This window comes from Leptinotarsa decemlineata, unplaced genomic scaffold (genome assembly GCF_025532065.1).
Source record: "Leptinotarsa decemlineata unplaced genomic scaffold, Ldec_3_MD MMD2_tig00000505_RagTag_RagTag, whole genome shotgun sequence".
Classification (NCBI taxonomy): domain Eukaryota; kingdom Metazoa; phylum Arthropoda; class Insecta; order Coleoptera; family Chrysomelidae; genus Leptinotarsa; species Leptinotarsa decemlineata.
Window position 1 is genome coordinate 7,530,467 of NW_027412549.1, and position 22,241 is coordinate 7,552,707.

Below are 22,241 nucleotides of genomic sequence, written 5' to 3' on the forward strand. Positions count from 1 at the left end.
GGAAGGTGGTTGTATATTTTTTTGCTCTCATATATCAAAGAAAATTTTGTAATTGCTGATTTTGGGATTGGCAAGTGTAAATTCCGACTTCCTCTCGTTTGGTAACGTTTGTCATTATTTACTGCTGAGTTGGAGTATTTTTTGTGAATTAAGCAAATGGTTTCTAACAGGAATAAACAAGGTAGAGCAAGAATTTTCTGACTGATGAAAAGTAGTTTGCAGTGGTCTTGTGATTTCGCCCTACATATGTATCTGGCAGCCCTACATATGTATCTGGCAGCCCTGGCACAGTTTTGGCTGAGGATTGATTAAGTTCGTTAGAAACAACTCGAACTGCATAGCAGCCAGATGCTATTTTTTTGCATAAATTTGTTATATGCCCATCAAATTTTAATTTATCATCTATAAATACCCCTAAAAATTTTGTGTGAGGTTTGTTAACTATAGCGTGATTTTCTATAAGTAAGTCGTCAAAATTGAGTTTGAAGCAAACTATGTTTGTTTTATTTGTGTTGAAACATGAGGAGTTTGAATCGCACCACTGTTTAACCCTATAGAGATCCAGGGTTATGATGTCTCTGAGATTATCTTCATTTGTCCCACGTCAAAGGATTGTGGTGTCATCCGCAAAAAGTGTGAACTTTTCTTCATTATCAATGGTTACCAGATCATTCAGATAAAGCAGAAAAAGTATAGGACCCAGAACCGAACCTTGTGGTACACCTGATGAATTATTCTCAATATGTGATGTATTTCCTTAAAGTTTTACTAACTGCTTCCTGCCTGTTAGATAAATGTAAAGCCAGTTATATGACAATCCTCTAAAGCCATAGCACTGGAGTTTAAATAATAGTGTTTCATAGTTCACGCAGTCAAACGCTTTTGAGAAATCACAGAATACTGCCCCAATAGATTCTTTATGATTTAAACAAAATACTAATTAAACAAAATACTAAAACAAATCGTTTATTTAAATTTTCCGGTACAATCATCTACGTTTTCACATATATTCAGTGAGCATTGACACGATATGAAAATTCCCAAAGTGGGTGCAGACATGTTCACTTCATGAGTATTCGAACCGAACTGCGCCCGTTGAATATATTCGAAACTTGACAGTCATTTGTTCTCAAACGATAATTCCAGGAATACCTAATTCACCCAATTGTGGGCTTGACCATCTAAATTGTAAAAATGGATGTGGTCCACGGTGCGGATGTAGAAAATCGGGGTTGCAATGCACTTTAGCTTGTGGTCAGTGTAATGGGCAAGCTTGCCTCAATGCTGTATCATTGCAGTGACAGTGAAGAAGAGAGTGCATTTGACAAAGAAGATGATTCAGGACAAAGAAGATGATGACGATGAAACAGAAATTCCTGAACGCCCAGAAGATGAAGAAAACCAATACATACTTTTCTTATTTACATTATTAAAAATTTAAAGATTTTCACAAGAATTTCTTTTTAATTGTCAGAAATGTACAGCTGTTGAATAAAGATAAAATTGAAATATATTGACTCACTTCACTTCCTTAGAATTTCCTTTGAATAAATTAATATAAATGTAAGATATATAAAAATGTGTTAAGTATAATTTATTATCTAACATAAAAAAATTTATACCTTTTAACAATAAAATACTTAATTATTCTTATATTTCAAATGTATTTTCAATACATTGAAATGTACAATAATTATTTCATAATGAGTTTTTAATTACACAAAGTAGGTACCTATACTATAACAATTTTCAATTGAAGGTTATTCATTAGCAACGTCGCACTTGAAGTGACCAACGGATAATCCTCTTACCAACTCTGCTGAGGCGTACCAAAATAATATATTTATTTATTTAAACACATAGGTAATTACGTAAAAATTGTTATAGTAGGTGGGCTACCTGGTGTCAATTGTAAAATTGACTACATTTTCTTATTATGCCTGAAACAGTACTTCAAAAAACAGACAAATTTACAAAATAATTATTATGTTCCATTTATATAGAAAGGGAACTACAAAGCAAAGAAATAGTTACCTATGTAATGCTTATGAAGTTTCAGAATCCATTGACTCGTCCGAAGAGGAATCTCCAGTCACCCTTAAATCTATTATTATTTGGTCGAAAACAGTGTCTACCATCCCGTCCAATCTCCACATTTTCTCTTCTTCCTTGATCACATGGGCTACAGCATTAGCACAATCTTCATTCCGTATCCGTTCCATTGCGAGTTCTAATAAACGTTGGACATCAGAAATTTTATATGTCACCTTTTCACGAGCTACGTAACCCTTAATTTGATCCTAGATTAATTCTATCGGGTTTAACTTGCAATGGTAAGGAGGAAGTCTCAAAATGGTGATGCCTTCAGCACGAGCTATTGTATCCACCACATGCTGGCGATATCTGTCACGATGATATTTAATGACACTCATAAGCTCGGCCTTAACCATGTCCTCGGAAAATGGAATTCCTTTTTGTCCTAACCAACTCTGCATGTCTGCTTTTCTGGTGGTCATAGTTGGCAGTCGTTCTACTAATCGGCTGTGATAAGAAGCGTTATCCATTACTATTACCGAATTTGGCTCGACTCGTGAAAGAAGGGATTCAAACCATTTTTCAAAGCGTTGGGCGTCCATGTCTTCGTGATAATCCCCCGTTTTTTTGGATAAAACTATTACTACACTATCGTCTAAAAAGCCACTCTCGCTTCCTATACGGACGACAATTAGTCGTCGCCCTTTTCCCGTTGGTCCGCGTAACCCTGTTGATAAGCCGTCCACAAATGCTTGACGATAACTAGTTACAGTAGTATCTTGACAGATCTTAGATACTGTGTGACCAGTATTCACCCACGTTTCGTCCAGATGATAAATCTTTTTGTGAACAGAACGCATTTCACTAATAGAGCGAAGATATCTCCGTCGCCATGAGACTATATCTTCTCTTTCTATTGAGACAGATTTACGGGATCGTTTGGCATATTTATATAAATTTTAAATCTTCTTTTATTATTTTCCTCAACTTCTCTTTGCTCATTTTTGGAATGAGACAGCTTTTAGAACGCCATATTGAAGGTATATACAAATATCCAGCTTATTAACTCTCATTCCGAGGTTAATCGCTGAATTAACGGGACTAATCTTGGATGAGTAGGGTAACGCCTGTCTCCCACACACGAGGCTCCATAAAATATTTTTTCAATGATTTATTCCTAATTGAAAATTTGTCATATGATGTTTATGTAATATTTCAAATAATAACATTCTCCAGGGGAAAGTTTTCAGCTGAGTCAGCGCGAAAAATATTGTCTCACCCACTCTCAGTACATTATATTTTATAACATAATTTGAAATAATTCTGAAATTGTGGGCCTAGAATGAATTGGTCTCAAAAATCTGTCACTGGCTTCGCCAGGTTTTCCTTGATAATGTATCCCAATATGGATACCTCCGTAATATTAATCCTTCATACCCCACTCACCCCTATTCATTAAGTTTTTTAAGTATTTTAATGATAATTTGGCAAATTATTTGGCCGTTAGGTATGTAGCGAACGATCATAGGCGATAAGGAATATTAACTTCGCAATAGCTACTTATAAAATGATTATCGGCAAACCGCATTATTGAATAAGAACATGATGTTTCAAAATTTTTGTGTTTTTATTTTCGTACACGCTTTCTGCAATCTGTATGTTTACAGCCAGGGAATAGGTAAGAAAATAAATCATAAAACAAAACTTTTTTGGTAATTTTTAATGAAAATTTACGAATATAAATTTTATAAGTTTATAATCACATTTGAATTTTGATATGCACTCTCATAAAATCACTAATTTTTCAATTTGCATCTTTTCAAACCTAACCAAAAAATTGATGAGTTACTGACTGATATACAGGTTGGATCGACTATTTTTCTTCAATTCACGAAAACTTTTTCGTAACATAATTCTTATGAATCTTTTTTCAACTATGAAATAACATGCAAATTGCAAATTGTGAAAATTTTGGTCAATATTGAAAAATGTATATTGAAGCAGATAATTTTCCAGCTCTAAATTAAAAATAGTAGTTACATGGTTCGCAGATAATTTTAGAAACATTTATAAACCCTTCCATAATAACACAAAAAAGTGATACCTAATGGGCTATCATTTGCTGAAACAGACTTTCAAGTATTTGGGTGGTTCTTCAATTGATTTTGAAAAATATTATCGTTCACTATTTCATTCCCAAGACGGATTCAGATGAAAAATACTTCAGGCAAACCAAAACAGTAATCAAAATAACCATTCAAATAAATTAAAAATATTTAAATTCGAAGATTCATTTGAATTGAAGGGGTTATATTTTTAGAAATGATTAATTTTTGGGAAAGAAAGTTTTTGGCTTTCTACTACTCCATCTTGATACAAAAAAAGGGATGAGGGAATCTTCCAAAGAAAGGAAGGAAGTAATCAATTTGAAAATAAGTAACTCTATACATGGATGTGTAGATCATGCAGAGAAGTAACTTTCCGACACAAACTGAAAGAAAGTCCTCCTGAAACAGCTATTTTCATATAAACATTGAATTACACGAAAGAAAAAAAATTCTTTCGAAACAAATACTTCTATATGAACACTGAATTATACAGAAGATACTTTTCTCTACTCAGTTTGTATTTCAAACATTCGTTGTGGAATAAAAATCAGATATCATTCACATGAGTTCTATTTTGAATGAATGGTAATAAATTGCACTTACATGGAACACTGTCACCCTCACTGGTATACACCGATGTTTCGCCTTAAGACACTTGCCCCAAGGCTCTTCAGTATCAAATTGGATAACAAGTCATTCATGAATTACGATTTTTTAATGTCACGGAATAAGCTAGATCTGCTTATGTCATCGATGACATCGTAATGACATTCATTCACCTATTTGATTTACTCCCAGCCAAGAGGAATTTTATTTGAATTGAAGGGGTTATTTTTTTAGGAGTGAATGATTTTTGGGAAAGTTTTTGGCTTTCTACTACTCCCATCTTGATACAAAAAAAGGGATGAGGGAATTTTCCAAAGAAAGGAAGGAAGTAATCAATTTGGAAATAAGTAACTCTATACATGGATGTGTAGATCATGCAAAGAAGTAACTTTCAGACACAAACTGAAAGAAAGTCCTCCTGAACCAGCTACTTTCATATAAACATTGAATTACACGAAAGAAAAAAAATCTTTCGAAACAAATACTTCTATATGAACACTGAATTATACAGAAGATACTTTTCTCTACTTAGTTTGTATTTCAAACATTCGTTGTGGAATAAAAATCAGATATCATTCACATGAGTTCTACTTTGAATGAATGATAATAAATTGCACTTTCATGGAACACTGTCACCCTCACTGTTATACACCGATGTTTCGCCTTAAGACACTTGCCCCAAGGCTCTTCAGTACCAAATTGGATAACATTATAGAAAATACACACAAGTCATTCATGAATTACGAGTTTTTAATGTCACGGAATAAGCTTGATCTGCTTATGTCATCGATGACATCGTAATGACATTCATTCACCTATTTGATTTACACCCAGCCAAGAGGAATCTTATTTGAATTGAAGGGGATATATTTTTAGGAGTGATTACTTTTTGGGAAAGAAAGTTTTTGGCTTTCTACTACTCCATCTTTATACAAAAAAAGAGATGAGAGAATCTTCCAAAAAAAGGAAGGAAGTAATCATTTTGAAAATAAGTAACTCTATACATGGATGAGTAGATCATGCAAAGAAGTAACTTTCAGACACAAACTGAAACAGCTACTTTCATATAAACATTGAATTACACGAAAGAAAAAAATCTTTCGAAACAAATACTCCTATATGAACACTGAATTATACAGAAGATACTTTTCTCTATTCAGTTTGTATTTCAAACATTCGTTATGGAATAAAAATCAGATATAATTCACATGAGTTCTACTTTGAATGAATGGTAATAAATTGCACTTACATGGAACACTGTCACCCTCACTGGTATACACCGAGCTTGGAACACTGTTACGAATCAGAAATCTGTACACATCTCGGCAACTTTTGATTCTTTATAAAGCTTAGATTTGACCTCTTTTAGAGTATTGTTCTCATGTATGGAGCTCTGCCCCCAAATATGACCTGAAGAGCCATCCGAATGATTGGAGACGCAAACATCACGTGCAATCTTGATAGCCTGGAACATCGAAGAAAGGTTGGAGATTTGTCTCTCTTCTATAGATACTTTCACGGGAAGTGTTCAAGTGACTTGGCGCATATTTGATTCCACCAAGAGCGGTACATATCAGAAATACGCGACGGACTGAGGCTGCTCATCGGTCTGAGGTTCAACTCAGTACACCTCGAACTTACTTTTTAAGAACTCTTCAATTTGGAAAACTGCGTTTATGTGGAATAAACTTCCTGAGAACAATTTTTGAAATGGATTTGATTTCCAGCGATTCAAATCCAATGTGAATTGCTACTTTCGCAAAGGCACCGTTCTGAGAGCGCCTTGAGAATTTTCCTCTAGTGCTTCTGTTTTGTCCTTAAAAAAACTGAACCTAGAACATGAAATATGCAGGTAGGTCCTTTGTATAGCGTAAATAGGCATCAAGAAAGGGAATTAGGAGTTTCCACACCACAAGAGGGAAAATAGGGGTTCAAAGATTGTAATGAATTTCATCAGTTTTGTAGTTAAAAACCTGAAGTTTTGGGTCAATAAAAATATTGTAACCATTTGTGACAAACTAAATTCTACGCGGGCGAAGCCGCGGGCATGAACTAGTCGTGTATAAAACATCTGTATAATAAAACTTATCTAGAAAATCTATTGCAATTATAACCCCTACTCTATAGATGGACTGAAAGAATGTCATCAACTGTCTGACGATGATCAGATTCCTTCTACAATAATTATAGGCTCTTCTACCAACGATGAAATTGCTACAGGTGTTGATAGATATGTACATGATAATAATAATTTTGAGCTAGTAAAATGAATGTCATTATTTGTTTGTAGGTAACAGGTAATGATGATGCTGAAATTGACTGGAATGAGGAGTATGAAGAGGGAGGAAATATTTATCTACACACATAGATCCGTTGAAAATGAAGGCGCTATTGTTTTTTAAATAAAAATTTGATATTCCTTATCGAAATATTTATTTACCAACTATCTACACAGTAGGCCCTGGTAAACGTCTGTCGAAAAACAATTACTTCCTTGGCAGAGTTGTGTCGGATACAGGAAAAAACGGATCCGAATACCGGATACGGATACTTTCAATGTATCCGGATACTTTTTGAAAAATTACAGATACTTTCACCTAAAAATGTACTAGGATACAAGTATTCGGATACTTTTAGAGTTAGTTAAAATAGTGTTTTAATGTATACAAATAAAATACTAGGGATGAATATCAAAAACAAAAAGTGATAAAAAAAGATAGGAAATAAAGAGACTCAAAAAACTGTGTATATTCATTTTGTAAACAAAGAACATTTCAGTGAAAGAAATATATTTTTAGCTTTTACCAAATTGTTCGCTAGATGTGACATATCTATAATAGTACCTTTGAGTTTGAATTTGCCAATACCTCATCCGTTCAAAATCGGTGTGTGTGCAACTAGCGTAACGCTAAATGCACACACACACCGATTTTGGACGGCCGATTTTATACCGGTCGTCCAAATTCCAATAGTGAACCACATGTGGGTACGGGTAAGCATGTGTGCCAGGTCTCGTTCCCACATATGGTTCACTATTGGAATTTGGACGACCGGTATAAAATCGGCCGTCCACAATCGGTGTTTGTGCAATTAGCCTAACGCTGAACTTGCACTCCAAAAATATTCATGAACGACTACTGAGATGTTGAATCGTATACAACAGCCCAGACCGTTAGAAAATCCTTACGCTAAATGCACACACACCGATTTTGGACGGCCGATTTTATACAGGTCGTCCAAATTCCAATAGTGAACCACATGTGGCAACGAGACCTGGCACACATGCTTACCGGTGATCGACGCCGATCACCAGTCAGCGTCGATCACCGTCCACAATCGGTGTGTGTGCAATTAGCCTTACTTTTATTCATACCTGTGTTAGGACCTTTGAAATGTGTTTTCGCTCTAACCTGCAGGTTTCCATATTCCTGTCTTCCTTGTACTCCACAAACATGTGTTTCGCTCTGGCAGATTGTTGGTGATGAAACTTCGTTCTGGCATTGTATATTATTAATAATTGTTCATTTATTTAATTATTCTGTTGAAATTTTGAGACAAATATTCCATGAAGACATTACTGAAATTGTATGACTAATACTTCAACTAAAATAAATATTATACCCTACCCTCCTTAAAATTACAGGGTAGTCTACTCCGGCCACAGAGAGCTGCCAGAAGTGGCTTGTAATTTTCAGTAGGTATACCTAGAGGATTGACTGTGTAAAGTTTCGTGACTTTTGAAATGACCACCTGGTGGTCACTGCTCTCCCTCTGATACTTTCAACGAACTTCGTATCAGAGAACCCATACATATTAAAAACTATCTATGAATGGATGAAGATTCTTTAAAAAAATAACAGAGGTAGTACGGCCGGCAGTTACGAAGCAAAGTACACTCATGAGAGATGTAACTACTAGCATGGGAGAAAGGTTAAAGTGTGACGTTAGTACTTTTGACAATTGGAAACTTGTATTCAGTACGATGCAATTTGTTGCACAGGTTGTTTGATCTCAGTTGGTCCAACCGTTTAAACGATAATAGCTACATGTGTGGTGCTGTAGTTCAACTCAACCAGTCGTACGAAATCGAATCAGCTGGAGTGATGAAAAAAGGTTTCGTCACCCTAACTTATTGGTCCAAAAGATATTAAATATCCTGATGGTACATACTTATAAATTAAAAATTTGTTCCAGATCAACGCTTGAGAAAAATCGTGTATAGTATACAGTACTAATCGTAGTCGTTGAAAGGGAAATATTTTCGTATTGTAAACTGGCTACAGTAGAAATATTACAAAAGATATAATATGAATTCATTTATTTTATGAAGATTTCGTTCATTACATGTATTTTTCGAAAATCACATTTTCACTTTTGCAAACCTGTTGAGTAATATTTATCCAGATTAAAATGAGTTTGGTTCATCTTACCAAGCTTATTTTTTTTTCTCCCCGCCCTGGCATCAAACCGGAGTTTATTTTACCACAGAATTTTTCGAATCAATCGAGTTACTACGTTTTATATTGATATTTTAGATTTAATTATGATAAACTTGATCACAATGTTATTGTTTTGCTTTCATTTTCATTCAGTACTAAAAAAAGTACAATTATTTTCAATAGCTTTCTTGAATTCCCTAAATTAAAACTGATTTTTTTGGATAAGGTGTTTCTGCACAAGGAAAAGGGAGTTTATCTGCAACGGGTAATTTGGGAATTTCTGGGACAGTGACGCCACAGGTCAGTATTGCTTTATATTTTGTTACCAAAATTGCATTCCTTTCTGTTGTGTATTTTTGTAAAAGATTGTGTAGAATTTATCCGTTACTCTTGGAGAGCACTGTTCATCTGTTAGCAGATTTGAGGGGTTTGAAATTATTTTTTTTCAACCAATTATCTTCTTATATATGAAGGACAACTCTACGTATGCCAGCTAATGGCTAAAGAGGCGTCACTTTTTAACGTAATATTCCTAGCACGATAAACACTGAATTGAAAGTTTTGTACTTGAGCAACCCTTATGATACACATGCTTATAGAGTACAACCATACAAGTCACCCATCGAGTCTCAGAGCAGGGATCGAACCTTGAACTGGTTACTGACTGTTGAATATAACTGCTTCTGAAATGTGAATATTATTTAGGTGAATATATTTTATTGATAATAATGTAACAAAATAACTGTACTTCCGAAAACAACCTATGTATTGTATATTAATAATTGCAAGCCTATTTATGGGTATTCAAGTATTGGTCGTGGTTCCATTGGGCTGGACTAGTTCGGGATACGTTAAGTTAGGTTAAATAACCTAGTCCATTAATTCTATGCTGAAAAAATAGCCAATATGGATACAGGTTACAGTTTTAAAATTTTAAAAATTGAACACAATAACGAAGAGATATTTTACAAAACTAGCTTATGAAAAAGGGAAAATTGTGAATAACCGGTCTTGTTAGGAGATATTTCGAGGACTCCTTCCTGGTTGTCTTTTCGAAGTAAAAGCTATTGGGACTCTTTTATTTTTTCATTTTCGTCTGGTTTTAATTTTCTATCAGTTTCATAGATGATATCTTGGTATAGGGAGTCATTATTGTTATTACCCCTAGGTTAGGTTAATTCCAAAGTGAGTGGGTCTATTCGACCCTCCACCGCAACTCGCAAGGGTTTATTGTGGCTTACAACTATTCACACTCGACCAAATTAACCCAGTTTCTTAACGAAGCCGATTAGTTTGTATGGTGAGTGATCTTTCAGGTCAGATGGTAAGAGTACGGCTCTACTGAACTCTAAAAACCTGATTCAGTCCCCAGCGAGGCAGACACAAAGTATATGCTCTGCTGTTTCATCGTTAATGAGGTAGTCGAATAGTCACGTCGAATAGGCAAGATTCCCACCTCAATACCCGCGACAACCTTCCAATATGAGGATTTTTGCACATCAGCTACACCTGACGATGCCTTAGATTCAACCGTGCAGGGCTTTTTCGCCTCTGGTTTTAGTGAATCATCACTTGAGCGCAAACGTTTGCGAACCTGCTCATGGCGGGTTTGTTCCTCCACCTGAGACATAGTATGCGTACGCCGCTCAAGAATTTGATGCAAGGCGGTTTTATAAGGTACCCCGCTCTTGAGGAGACGATTCAGTCGTTTCCTGGCTGCACCACCAAACCTTATTTTTAGGTTCAGTTATTGGATCAGGAGTTGAGAAGTTCTCGCTCCTGAACTAAATTTACAGGGAGGTCACTTGGAGTCGTTAACTCGACATCCATCTCCTCTGTAGACTCGCTCCTGAACTAAATTTACAGGGAGGTCAGTTGGAGTTGTAAACACGACATCCATATCCTCTGTAGACTCGCTCATGATCTAAATTTACAGGGAGGTCAGTTGGAGTCGTAAGCTCAATATCCATTTCCTCTACAGACTCAGCGTCAGAAATAATTTTTAAGTTTACTCTGTCCATAAAAATTCCTACGAGTAGCTGGGGAAAGAAGGTCAATCACGGCAGAGCCCCGTATTAACGTGACAAGGCGATGCTACGACGAGAGGGTGCCCGCTATCTCGAAGGTTCGTAGAGACAGCTGATAGGCTCAGTGTCATTCATCCTCTCGGCACGAATACACACACCTAAGGATTGGGCCATCGTTGGGATGCCATTCAGTTAGGGAATAAAAGAACCACAAGTGATTCTGTCATTCCCGTATCCAGCGGGGCTACGTGGAAGCAGGCATCCGATGGCCGGTTTGCTCAACCCCCACATCCCAAGCCAATGCACTCGCCAAAAACAGCATGCACAGTGGTTCAGGCAGTGAAAGATGAACAAGGATAGCCAACTCCCCATTGTTACCCCTAACTCAGGTTTGTTTAATATACGATAAAATGACTTCTAACGTTGTTTTTGTGACCTAGTATCTAACATGATGAGATCTACGAAACATCGCTGAATTGTATCGTGGTATTGGATTATATATTATAAAATCAACGCTTTTCGTTCCGATATCATTATTTACCAATATTTTCTATCAATTTTATGAGTTACGTGTATTGCAGCTGTCAAACTTCATTAGAGACTGTTTGACTCCTGAATGTATAAGGAATGGTGGAGTCAACCTTCTTCAGAAAATTCTTTTTCAGAAGGGTAAGTACAGTAATATAGATTGGCGTGATAGAATTTCAGTACGAAAGAAATTTTGAAATAATTAATATTGTCTTTATTTTGAATAAATTCTTTCCGATTGATTGTGATTTCAATACTAGTTTTTTACGACCACATATCACTGAAGAAATGAATTTGTCAATATATCGTATACCTTAAAAATAAATTCTTCGAGCCATGTAACATTTGATATGAATCTCATATCCATCTCGTAAGTTGTGAATAATTCCGAAAACTTTTGAAAACTTCCTCTGGCATAAATACCACCTTTGCTTTTGTCCAAGATTTCGATATGTAATATGTTTCGATATGTTAATAATAGCAATTTCAACCTGTTTGGAGGATCAATTGAATTCCTCAAACTCAGCTCTGCCGAGAAAAATTTCTTCAAAGTATTTTTTCAAGTTAGAAATTTAAAGTCGTACATCAACATACGCCTCTCTTTTCACAAGATATTTCGGTGAAATTGGTGAATCGTTATATTTGTGCCACGAACCAGTATAGGGATGTCTACAATACGCCGTATAATGTTCAAGAAATTGCCTTTGAATCTTCCTATTGAGGAAATTCTCTTCAAACGTATAACCTGAATTAGGGAAAACTTATGGATCGATAGGAATTTTGTGCATTTCCTTCTTTCTTTGCATTTTGAGTATGTCAGATTTTCCCCTCCACCTAGAGATAAGCTTTTCAAAAATGAATATTTCAGCTGGTCGAATAGCGAATATTTCGTACCAGTGTGGATTGTCTACAATATTTCATATAATGTCCACTTTGAGAGATTCCTTTATGATTCGATAGTGCATAGATATTATAATGACAACGACTGTGTTATTGCTGCATAAATAGTCATGTAAAAAGTTACAATGGGAAGTCGTTAGCAATATTCAATTTGCCCCTGAATCTCTCTGGGAAAGCTTCTGAATCGATACGGATTTTGTGCATTTCGTTCTTTCTTTGTATTTCGAGTACGTCGGTTTTTCGTGTCTATCTGGTCGAATGACGAATGTATTGTTTCTCTTTTGTTTGAAGGTGATTGACAATGTTTCGTGATGAATTTCACTAGTTCGGACTTCCATTGTCTACTATATAAAATGATTTGAAATCCCTGAAACAAGTAAAAAAGAATAATTAAAAAAGAATAGTTGAAAATAACAATTATATTAAGCAACAATAAACCTGAAATGAAATGATAGTGAAATAACCTACAGGTATAATAATTGAATAAATAAAAATTAAAGGAATGAAAAAAGAAAATAATAACAAAAAAAATTAAAAAATGTAGAGATTCCAAGTCACGTTAGTTCACGACGTTTCGATTGTTGGTATCTACAATCGTCTTCGGGTGATGACTGGACTGATTCCTCCGAGAGATGACTATTTTATAGGTCGTTGAAATACTTTCACTTTCTCTACTTCCCATTTTCCGATTCACTGATTCCGTGAGAGATGACCGTTTTGGCGGGAGTTGGTCATTTTTCGTTTGATGATGGGTTTCCATATGTTTCGTATATCTACGCTGGCCTAGCTGAATACGTTGTTGGACAACATGTATGCGGCTTTCTTAAATTTTCTCCTGAACCAATGTTCCTCTCTGTGCAAGATCTCAGCTTGGGACCACTCGATGTTGTGTTGATGGGTCCAAACATGGTCTGCTATTCCTGATTTGCTGGTTTCTCCTCGCTGTGTGTGCTTCTTGTGCTCGGCAATGCGAACATTCAATGGCCTCTTAGTTTCACCAATATAGGATTTTCCGCACTCACAGGGTATCCGGTAAATGCAATTCTTGGAATCGCAGTCCGCGTTTGGGGGCCTGGTTTTCGTGAGGCTGCTACGGATAGTGTTACCGGATCTGAAACAGGTTCTAATGTTGTACTTGGAACCAATTCTTCTTATCCTCTCCGATAATCCTCTGATGTAGGGAAGTGCAAGCACTGGTTGTGACGGCTTCTCTTCCTTGCGAGGCTCCTGCTGTCTTTTAGCCAAAGTCTTTTCTACCATCGCTTTGGAGTATCCATTCCGCTGAAGATCATTTTTGATGATGTCTAGTTCCTTCTCGAGACCTTCCTTTGTATTACAGAGCCCAAAAGCACGGTCTAATAGAGTCTTGATGATTCCTTTTTTTGTCGATTGATGGTGATGGTGATGGTTTGACATCATCAAAAATGATCTTCAGCGGAATGGATACTCCAAAGCGATGGTAGAAAAGACTTTGGCTAAAAGACAGCAGGAGCCTCGCAAGGAAGAGAAGCCGTCACAACCAGTGCTTGCACTTCCCTACATCAGAGGATTATCGGAGAGGATAAGAAGAATTGGTTCCAAGTACAACATTAGAACCTGTTTCAGATCCGGTAACACTATCCGTAGCAGCCTCACGAAAACCAGGCCCCCAAACGCGGACTGCGATTCCAAGAATTGCATTTACCGGATACCCTGTGAGTGCGGAAAATCCTATATTGGTGAAACTAAGAGGCCATTGAATGTTCGCATTGCCGAGCACAAGAAGCACACACAGCGAGGAGAAACCAGCAAATCAGGAATAGCAGACCATGTTTGGACCCATCAACACAACATCGAGTGGTCCCAAGCTGAGATCTTGCACAGAGAAGAACATTGGTTCAGGAGAAAATTTAAGGAAGCCGCATACATGTTGTCCAACAACGTATTCAGCCAGGCCAGCGTAGATATACGAAACATATGAAACCCATCATCAAACAAAAAATGACCAACTCCCGCCAAAACGGTCATCTCTCACGGAATCAGTGAAGCGGAAAATGGAAAGTAGAGAAAGTAAAAGTATTTCAACGACCTATAAAATAGTCATCTCTCGGAGGAATCAGTCCAGTCATCACCCGAAGACGATTGTAGATACCAACAATCGAAACGTCGTGAATTAACGTGACTTGGAATCTCTACACTTTTTTATTTTTTATTATTTTCTTTTTTCATTCCTTTAATTTTTATTTATTCAATTATTATACCTGTAGGTTATTTCACTATCATTTCATTTCAGGTTTATTGTTGCTTAATATAATTGTTATTTTCAACTATTCTTTTTTAATTATTCTTTATTACTTGTTTCAGGGATTTCAAATCATTTTATATAGTAGACAATGGAAGTCCAAACTAGTGGTATTGTTTCTCTCTCATTTCATTTCATTAAAGCATCTGGGGTTTCATTTTCATGCGCTAGTTATTACAAAAGTGAAAGGTAATAAAAACTTTAATGTCCAGTGACAGTGATTTTGCTTAATGTTGGAATTGAAACTTGGAAATGAGCATCGTTGGAGCCTTGTCATATTTCTATATTTCTAGAAGTGAAATGAATTTGATTTTGGGTCTAGATGTTCATCTGGAAAAATTGAACTTCTTACTCCTATATATTCAATAAATTTCATTGTTGTGTTTAAAAGGCTACATTTTGAATTCCATAAATTACCACTAATCCCACCCACCCACACTAGAATCCACAATGCCGTAAATTACTTTCTGACAACGTCTAAAGTCAGGCGAATTTTGAAACAGTTCAATATTAACAAGGCGTCCTAATGAAGTGTCCGTCATCGTATTCAAAAAGTGCGCAAATGATCTCGCACCAGTATTTTGCAGACTTTTCAACCTGTCTTACAAGGAAGGGGTTTTTTCTCCTTGTTGGAAGATTGTTCGCGTTCAGCCTATTCCCAAAAAGGACAAGAAGAATCTTCCAAATAACAATAGTCTAGCCGCAGTAATATCAAAAATCACTGAGAAAGCCGTTAACCAGAAGGCTTTAACAATAGTCTAGCCGCAGTAATATCAAAAATCACGGAGAAAGCCGTTAACCAGAAGGCTTTAACAACTTGAGCGATTATTAATATGGCTTTCGGAAACAAAGATCAACAGGCGACCTTCTATATATGTCACCCACATTTGGAAAAACGCAATCGAGAAACATGGAGAGTCAAAAGCTGTTGCCTTTGATATTTCTAAGGCCTTCGACCGTGGGTGGCATGAGGATTTGCTGGCCAAACTTTGATGCTATGGCTGGTCAGATCATTTTTGTGTATGGCTCTCCAGTTTCCTGAAAGAACGCTCCCTGCAAGTGGCCGTCAATAGATGTATCTCGAATACTTTTACCATCAACGCTGGTATTGTCCAGGGATCCATGTTGTCTCCAACCCTCTTTTTATTATGAGTATACCAACGATTTATTGGAAAAATCGAAGAATCCAATATATTGCTTTGCTGACGACAGCACACTTGTCTCTTCATTCCATTTGGATTCCAAGACATTGGCTGCAGATGCACATCTTCTTCGGCAGCAAGAGGTTGCATATCTCAGTAAGGATCTAGAAGTGATTTCGAATTGAAGTGAAACGAACCAGGTTCAATTGAATGCCACAAAAACCCCGAAATAGTGAGTTTGTTGATGGTTATGTCTTGGCACAATCATGTCGCTGGAATTGCAAAGGCTACTTTTCAAAAGCTTGGAACACTGTTCCGAAACAGAAAACTGTACACACCCCAGCAACTTTGATGCTATATAAAGCTCAGATCAGACCATCATTGAAGTATTGTTCTTATGCATGGACCTTTGCTCCTAAGCATAACCTGGAGCTGCTGGATTCCATCCAGGAAAGAGACATTCGCCTGATTAGAGACGCGAACATCACTTGCAACCTTGATAGTCTGGAACATCAAAAGAAGATTGGAGATTGTTCAAGTGACTTGGCACATTTGATTCAACCAAGAGCGATACATATCAGAAATACGCGACGGACTGTGGCTGCTCATCGTTACACCTTTCATTTGGAGAACGTTTTTCCAAATGGATTTAATCTCCAGCGATTCAAATCCAATGTTTCAAAAAAAATTGTATTTGTTACTAACGTTACTGTAGTTTCGTCCTACAAGAGCTTTTTAAACGAAAACAATAAATTTACTTGCAGGACGAAACTGCAGTAACGTTAGTTACAAATACAAGAGGTATAAAAACATAGGAAGTTTCAATTTCCATTCTTCATGATGATCTCCTACCACGTAGTAACTGCTACATGTACATTTTTAGGTCGCATCCAAACTGGCAACAAAATATATCATCTGGGAATGGAGAAGGTCAGCAATTTTCAATTCTTTCAAATCAATATATTCAATAAGATATCTTCCCACAATATTTTGAATCGATATTTCATTATCAGGTATCCTTCTGTCAAGCAATGAAACAATGTGATGATTTATCCATGAAACTCAGCACAATAGAAAACGAGTCTGAAAATGAAGCAGTACTCAAATATCTGACAAAGAAAGGTGAGTAATGATTGAAAATTCAAGGATCCATCAACCATCATCAATATATTCTGTTTCTCATCAAATACATATTATGTCAATTTCGTTTTTCCATCTATTAGAATTATTGTGATTTTTGAAAAACATTAATATAGAACTTTTTGAAATGTATTTTAAAAAAAAATCTCTTCTGAATTGATTACATACAGATCGTGCAGTTTATACAATGTGAATCCATAGAAAATTGTACACCCTGAAAACTATTCAAGTATGTAATTGTCCGATTTCACTTTCATTCATATTGTTTTTATTTATCTGATATTACAATATGAACCTGCCTTTAAAATTTCAAAAATCTGTTTGTTTTTCCGTTAATCAGCTGTCGTCCCCATACGAACGACAACTCTCAGAAGCTGAGAAACTTGTGCGAGCTAAGGACTAACGAGATCTTACCTTTCAACGTGTGATTCCTAACACGGTTGCATGACCTAAAGACATGACCTAATACAAGTTGAAACGAAATAGTAATATTGTCTAACATGAAATCTATGGAAGAACAAATAAAATTAGAATGAATAGCTAGAATATTAATATATGAAACAATAGATGAAAATGACCACAGAGTAAAAATAAATGAAGAATAATAGAAATAAGCAAAACATTACAGTCATTGGCTGATGACTGTCATCACCCGAAGACAATTGTGGATACTAACAATCGAAACGTCGTGAAGTAACTTGGTTTGAAATCTATTTTAATTTCTCAAATCTCTTCAAAATTTTTTGCTTATTTTTATTTTGTTTTATTTATTTTTAATCTATGGTCCTTTTCATCTATTATCTTGATTATATTAATAGCGATCAGCCTTGGCTCCGCACGGATGCAATGCTGATACTGAATATAAATTCACCCACCGAAAATATACCGGTACGTAGAAACAGTGATGATAAGGTAATTTTCATAAGTAAAGGCGATCTTTATACCCCAGGGAGGGGCCCCAGTTGGAATATTCAAAAACCCTTTCCTATTGCATATCTACAACATAAAACGAACCTACATACAGAATTCCAGCCTCCGAAAATATAGCGGAGAAACAGTGATGAAAAGGTAATTTTCATATGTGAACGCACCTCTTCTACCCCCACGGGGAATATTTGAAAATCCTTTTCTAGGGCGCATCTAATACCTAAGAAGCACCTATATAGGTGCCAAATTGTAGCTTTCTAGGACCCTCCAGTACGGAGAAACAGAGATGAATGAGTGATTGTTCAGTGAGTGAGTTCCTCCTTTGAAGGAGACAAAATAAAACTTGATGAATGAATGATTATTTTTCAAAAAAAAAAAGAAAATTCACCTCATTTTCGATGAAACATTAAATTATAAAACAACAATAAAAATTAACTGGCGCTCCGTGGAGACTTCATTGATTCCAGTGGCGCATTTGCTTTTTCAGCTGCAGGAAAACCCGGAAAAACCTGCAGCACCACATCATCTGAAGATTTTGATCATTTTCCGAACAGAGAGTATAAACTGGATTTTCCAAAAATTGGCGATTTGTAACTGTGGAAACTAGGGCCTGTTAGAAACGACCAACGCCTCACGTAACACGAAAAAGGGATTCACCAAAACATAAGAAAAAGCGGGATGTTCCTAGAACAAGGCAGAAGGAAATGTAACAAACAAGAAACCGCCACATTTCGCATATAAACGACAGATCCCCAGAAAGCACATGTCGATAACGCTTGAGAGAATTCATAAATCATTCACAACACCCGCAAAACACAAATGAAAGCAAGGAGTATACCTACGTACTTGGGTCCATGAGATTAGAAGGGAATTTAAAGAATTCTGATAATGAAAACGTGATTTGTATTCTGCAGCTCAACAAAAGATACGTATAAAAATCGTAAAATCAGATTCTGAGGGATTAGTACTATAAATATCGGATGAGATAATAGTAAGACAGAAGAAACTCGATGATCGACATTTTGAAGCTGGCTCAACAATGGAGTTCGACTTGATTGGCCTCAAGTGTCCCAGCATGGTGCCGAGTACTGAGTTTAGTGAGAATCCCTATTGCAATATATTTATTTCATCAGTTTGGACTTCCATTGTCTAATATAATATAAATTGACCTGATAACCCAGAAAAAAATCAAAAAGATTAACCGAAAATAACAATTTTATTAAACAAAAAACTGAAATTACAAAGAAATAACATACAATAACTACCAAACAAATGAAAATTGAAATATTAATAAAAGCTGAAAACAATTGAAAAATTAAAAATATTATTAACAAAAAATGAAAAAATTAAAATTAAAAGATTTCAAACCAAGTTATGTAACAACGTTTCGATTGTGAGTATCCACAATCGTCTTCGGGTGATAACTGGACTTATTCTTCCGAGATCTGACTATTTATAGGTAATTCAAGTGCTTTCACTTATCCCCTCTTCCCTCTTTCCGCTTCATTGGTTTAGGCGGGAGATGACCGTTTGGCGGGAGTTGGTCGTTTTTTGCTTGATTTGAGGTTTCCATATGTTACGTATCTCTACGCTAGCTTGACTGAATGCGTTGTTGGACAACATATACGCGGCTTCTTTGAATTTTCTCCTAAACCAGTGTTCCTCTTTGTGGATGATTTCAGCTTGAGCCCACTTGATGTTGTGTTAATGAGTCCAAACATGCTCTGCGATTCCGGATTTGCTGGTTTCTCCTCGCTGTGTGTGTTTTTTGTGCTGAGCAATGCGAACTTTCAATGGTTTCTTAATTTCACTGATGTATGATTCTCCGCACTCGCAGGGTATCCGGTAAATGCAATTCTTGGAATCACAGTCTGCGTTTGGTGGCCTGGTTTTTGTGAGACTGCTACGGATATTGTTCCCAGATCTGAAGCAGGTCCTGATGTTATACTTGGACCCAATCCGTCTTATCCTTTCCGATAATCCTCTGATGTGGGGAAGTACAAGTACTGGTTGTGGCGGCTTCCCTTCCTTGTGGAGTTCTTGCTGTCTTCTAGCTAAGGCCTGTTCTACCATCACTTTGAAGTAACCATTCCGTTGAAGGTCATTTTTGATGATGCCTAGTTCCTTTTCGAGACCTTCCTTTGTATTATAGAGCCCAAAAGCACGGTCCAGTAGAGTATGTTTGGACTCATCAACACAACATCAAGTGGGCTCAAGTTGAAATCATTCACAAAGAGGAACACTGGTTTAGGAGAAAATTCAAAGAAGCCGCGTATATGTTGTCCAACAATGCATTCAGTCAAGCAAGCGTAGTGATACGTAACATATGGAAACCTCTAATCAAGCAAAAAACGACCAACTCCCGCCAAAACCAATGAAGCGGAAAGAGGGAAGAGGGGAATGACCTATAAATAGTCAGATCTCGGAGAAATAAGTCCAGTTATTACCCGAAGACGATTGTGGATACTAACAAGCGAAACGTTGTGACATAACTTGGTTTGAATTCTTTTAATTTTTTTTTTTTATTTTTTGTTAATAATATTTTTAATTTTTCATTTTTTCCAGCTTTTATTAATATTTCAATTTTTATTTGTTTGGTTATTATTGTATGTTATTTCTTTGTAATTTCAGTTTTTTGTTTAATAAAATTGTTATTTTCGGTTAATCTTTTTGATTTTTTTCAGGGTTATCGAATCAATTTATATTATATTAGACAATGGAAGTCCGAACTGATGAAATACACCACGAAACATTGTCAACCACCTTCAAACAAGCAATGTATTTATTTAATCTTGAGTGGGAGAGCCCATATGAGGCAACGAAAATACACAAGTTGGTCATAGAGCACATGTCACAGACGTGCTGGACTACTGGTTGAGCAGGAAGACACTTCGGAGTCAAATGGGCCCTGTAGCGAATGCGTTTCCACTACCCAGTGGTACATCGTTGCCAAGGCAATATGTATTGAAACAGTATGGACGGATTCAAAGACCGTAGGAGAAAAATCTAGTGACGAGTGACGACCGTGCAAAAATGCTCCAGAATTTTCTTTCTGGCAGTCAATTTTGAAGCATGCGTAATGAGATTCATTTCAGACTGAAATCAGTTCAGATATACGTTCACGGTAAAAGTCACTAGCAAGCGATAGTGAATAAGTGGAAAAAGTGAAATAGTTGTTCTTTGTATATGGCGTCTTAGTTGTATTTTGAGCAATTACATAGTTGTTAATATTTGCACTTATACCACTTCAGACTCGGAAGTAACACAGTGTATTTTAACATATATGTTTTAGGTGTAAACACGCCAGTTTGGATTTCTGCTAACAAGTGTTATGGAACTAAATGGTATACTTTGGATGGCAAAGAACTGTCATATTTCAACTGGAGTCAATTCAAATTTGTCTACGAACTCAATTATCATTTAAGATTCTGGAATTATTAATTTTCTATGATGTTGCAAAAGCACTGCAGAGTAATCCTCAAATCGTTCTTGAAGCGGAACTTGTGCTATTTCCTTTGGAATTGAATTACTTTATAATACGAATACTGTGACCTATTACTTGATGAACCTTATCAACACTATGATGATGATTTTTACAATAAATTCTATTTTAGACGCATCTTGCTACATGGTAGCTTTATCAATTACGGGTACATCAAATAATTCTACAACGTCTTTAATCTAAGAGTAAGTAATAACGAAACTTATTAGACAAATAATTTAATTACTTTCATGTACCAGTAACTGATGAAGTTGCTATCATGTGGCATACGCGTCTCAAATAAAATTTATTGTGAATATTCTATAAATATTATCATGGATACTTTATATTACATTCGCTTGTGGATTTGATCTGGAGGAAAAGGTCAATCAAATAATTTCTATATAATTATCCATAGAATGGAATTTGTCCTGTCGATGTGATAGACTGTCGATGTTGTTTGTGTTAGTTGGGTTTCCAGTCAGGCGAATGCTTCTTTTTTATAATCCGGTAGCCTTGGGCTATGCTTGTGAGCAGATAAATTGTAAATGAATAAAAGTTTGGCGTTGCTACTTCACATAAAAGTTTCACTTAATCGATTCTGGCTATGAACTCAATTTTATATAAG

At 36.1% G+C, this 22,241-nt stretch overlaps 1 protein-coding gene across 1 annotated transcript; it reads left to right on the plus strand.

Annotated features, from left to right (window-relative positions):
- Positions 1 to 3,561: 3,561 nt before the first annotated feature.
- On the plus strand, positions 3,562 to 21,573 carry LOC111515895 (uncharacterized). The gene is made up of 6 exons (XM_074174221.1): positions 3,562 to 3,712; positions 9,414 to 9,487; positions 11,796 to 11,883; positions 16,949 to 16,995; positions 17,079 to 17,187; positions 21,425 to 21,573. Exons 1-6 carry the CDS (start codon positions 3,637 to 3,639, stop codon positions 21,571 to 21,573), a joined length of 543 nt encoding a protein of 180 aa, XP_074030322.1. The 5' UTR covers positions 3,562 to 3,636.
- Positions 21,574 to 22,241: the final 668 nt, after the last annotated feature.

Excerpts from the sequence above, each read along its gene's own strand:
- LOC111515895 (XM_074174221.1), top strand. The coding sequence starts at position 3,637 with ATGATGTTTCAAAATTTTTGTGTTTTTATTTTCGTACACGCTTTCTGC. Across the intron at positions 11,884-16,948 it reads GAAAATTCTTTTTCAGAAGG|GTCGCATCCAAACTGGCAAC; the intron begins GTAAGTACAGTA and ends GTACATTTTTAG. Across the intron at positions 17,188-21,424 it reads CAAATATCTGACAAAGAAAG|GTGTAAACACGCCAGTTTGG; the intron begins GTGAGTAATGAT and ends TATATGTTTTAG.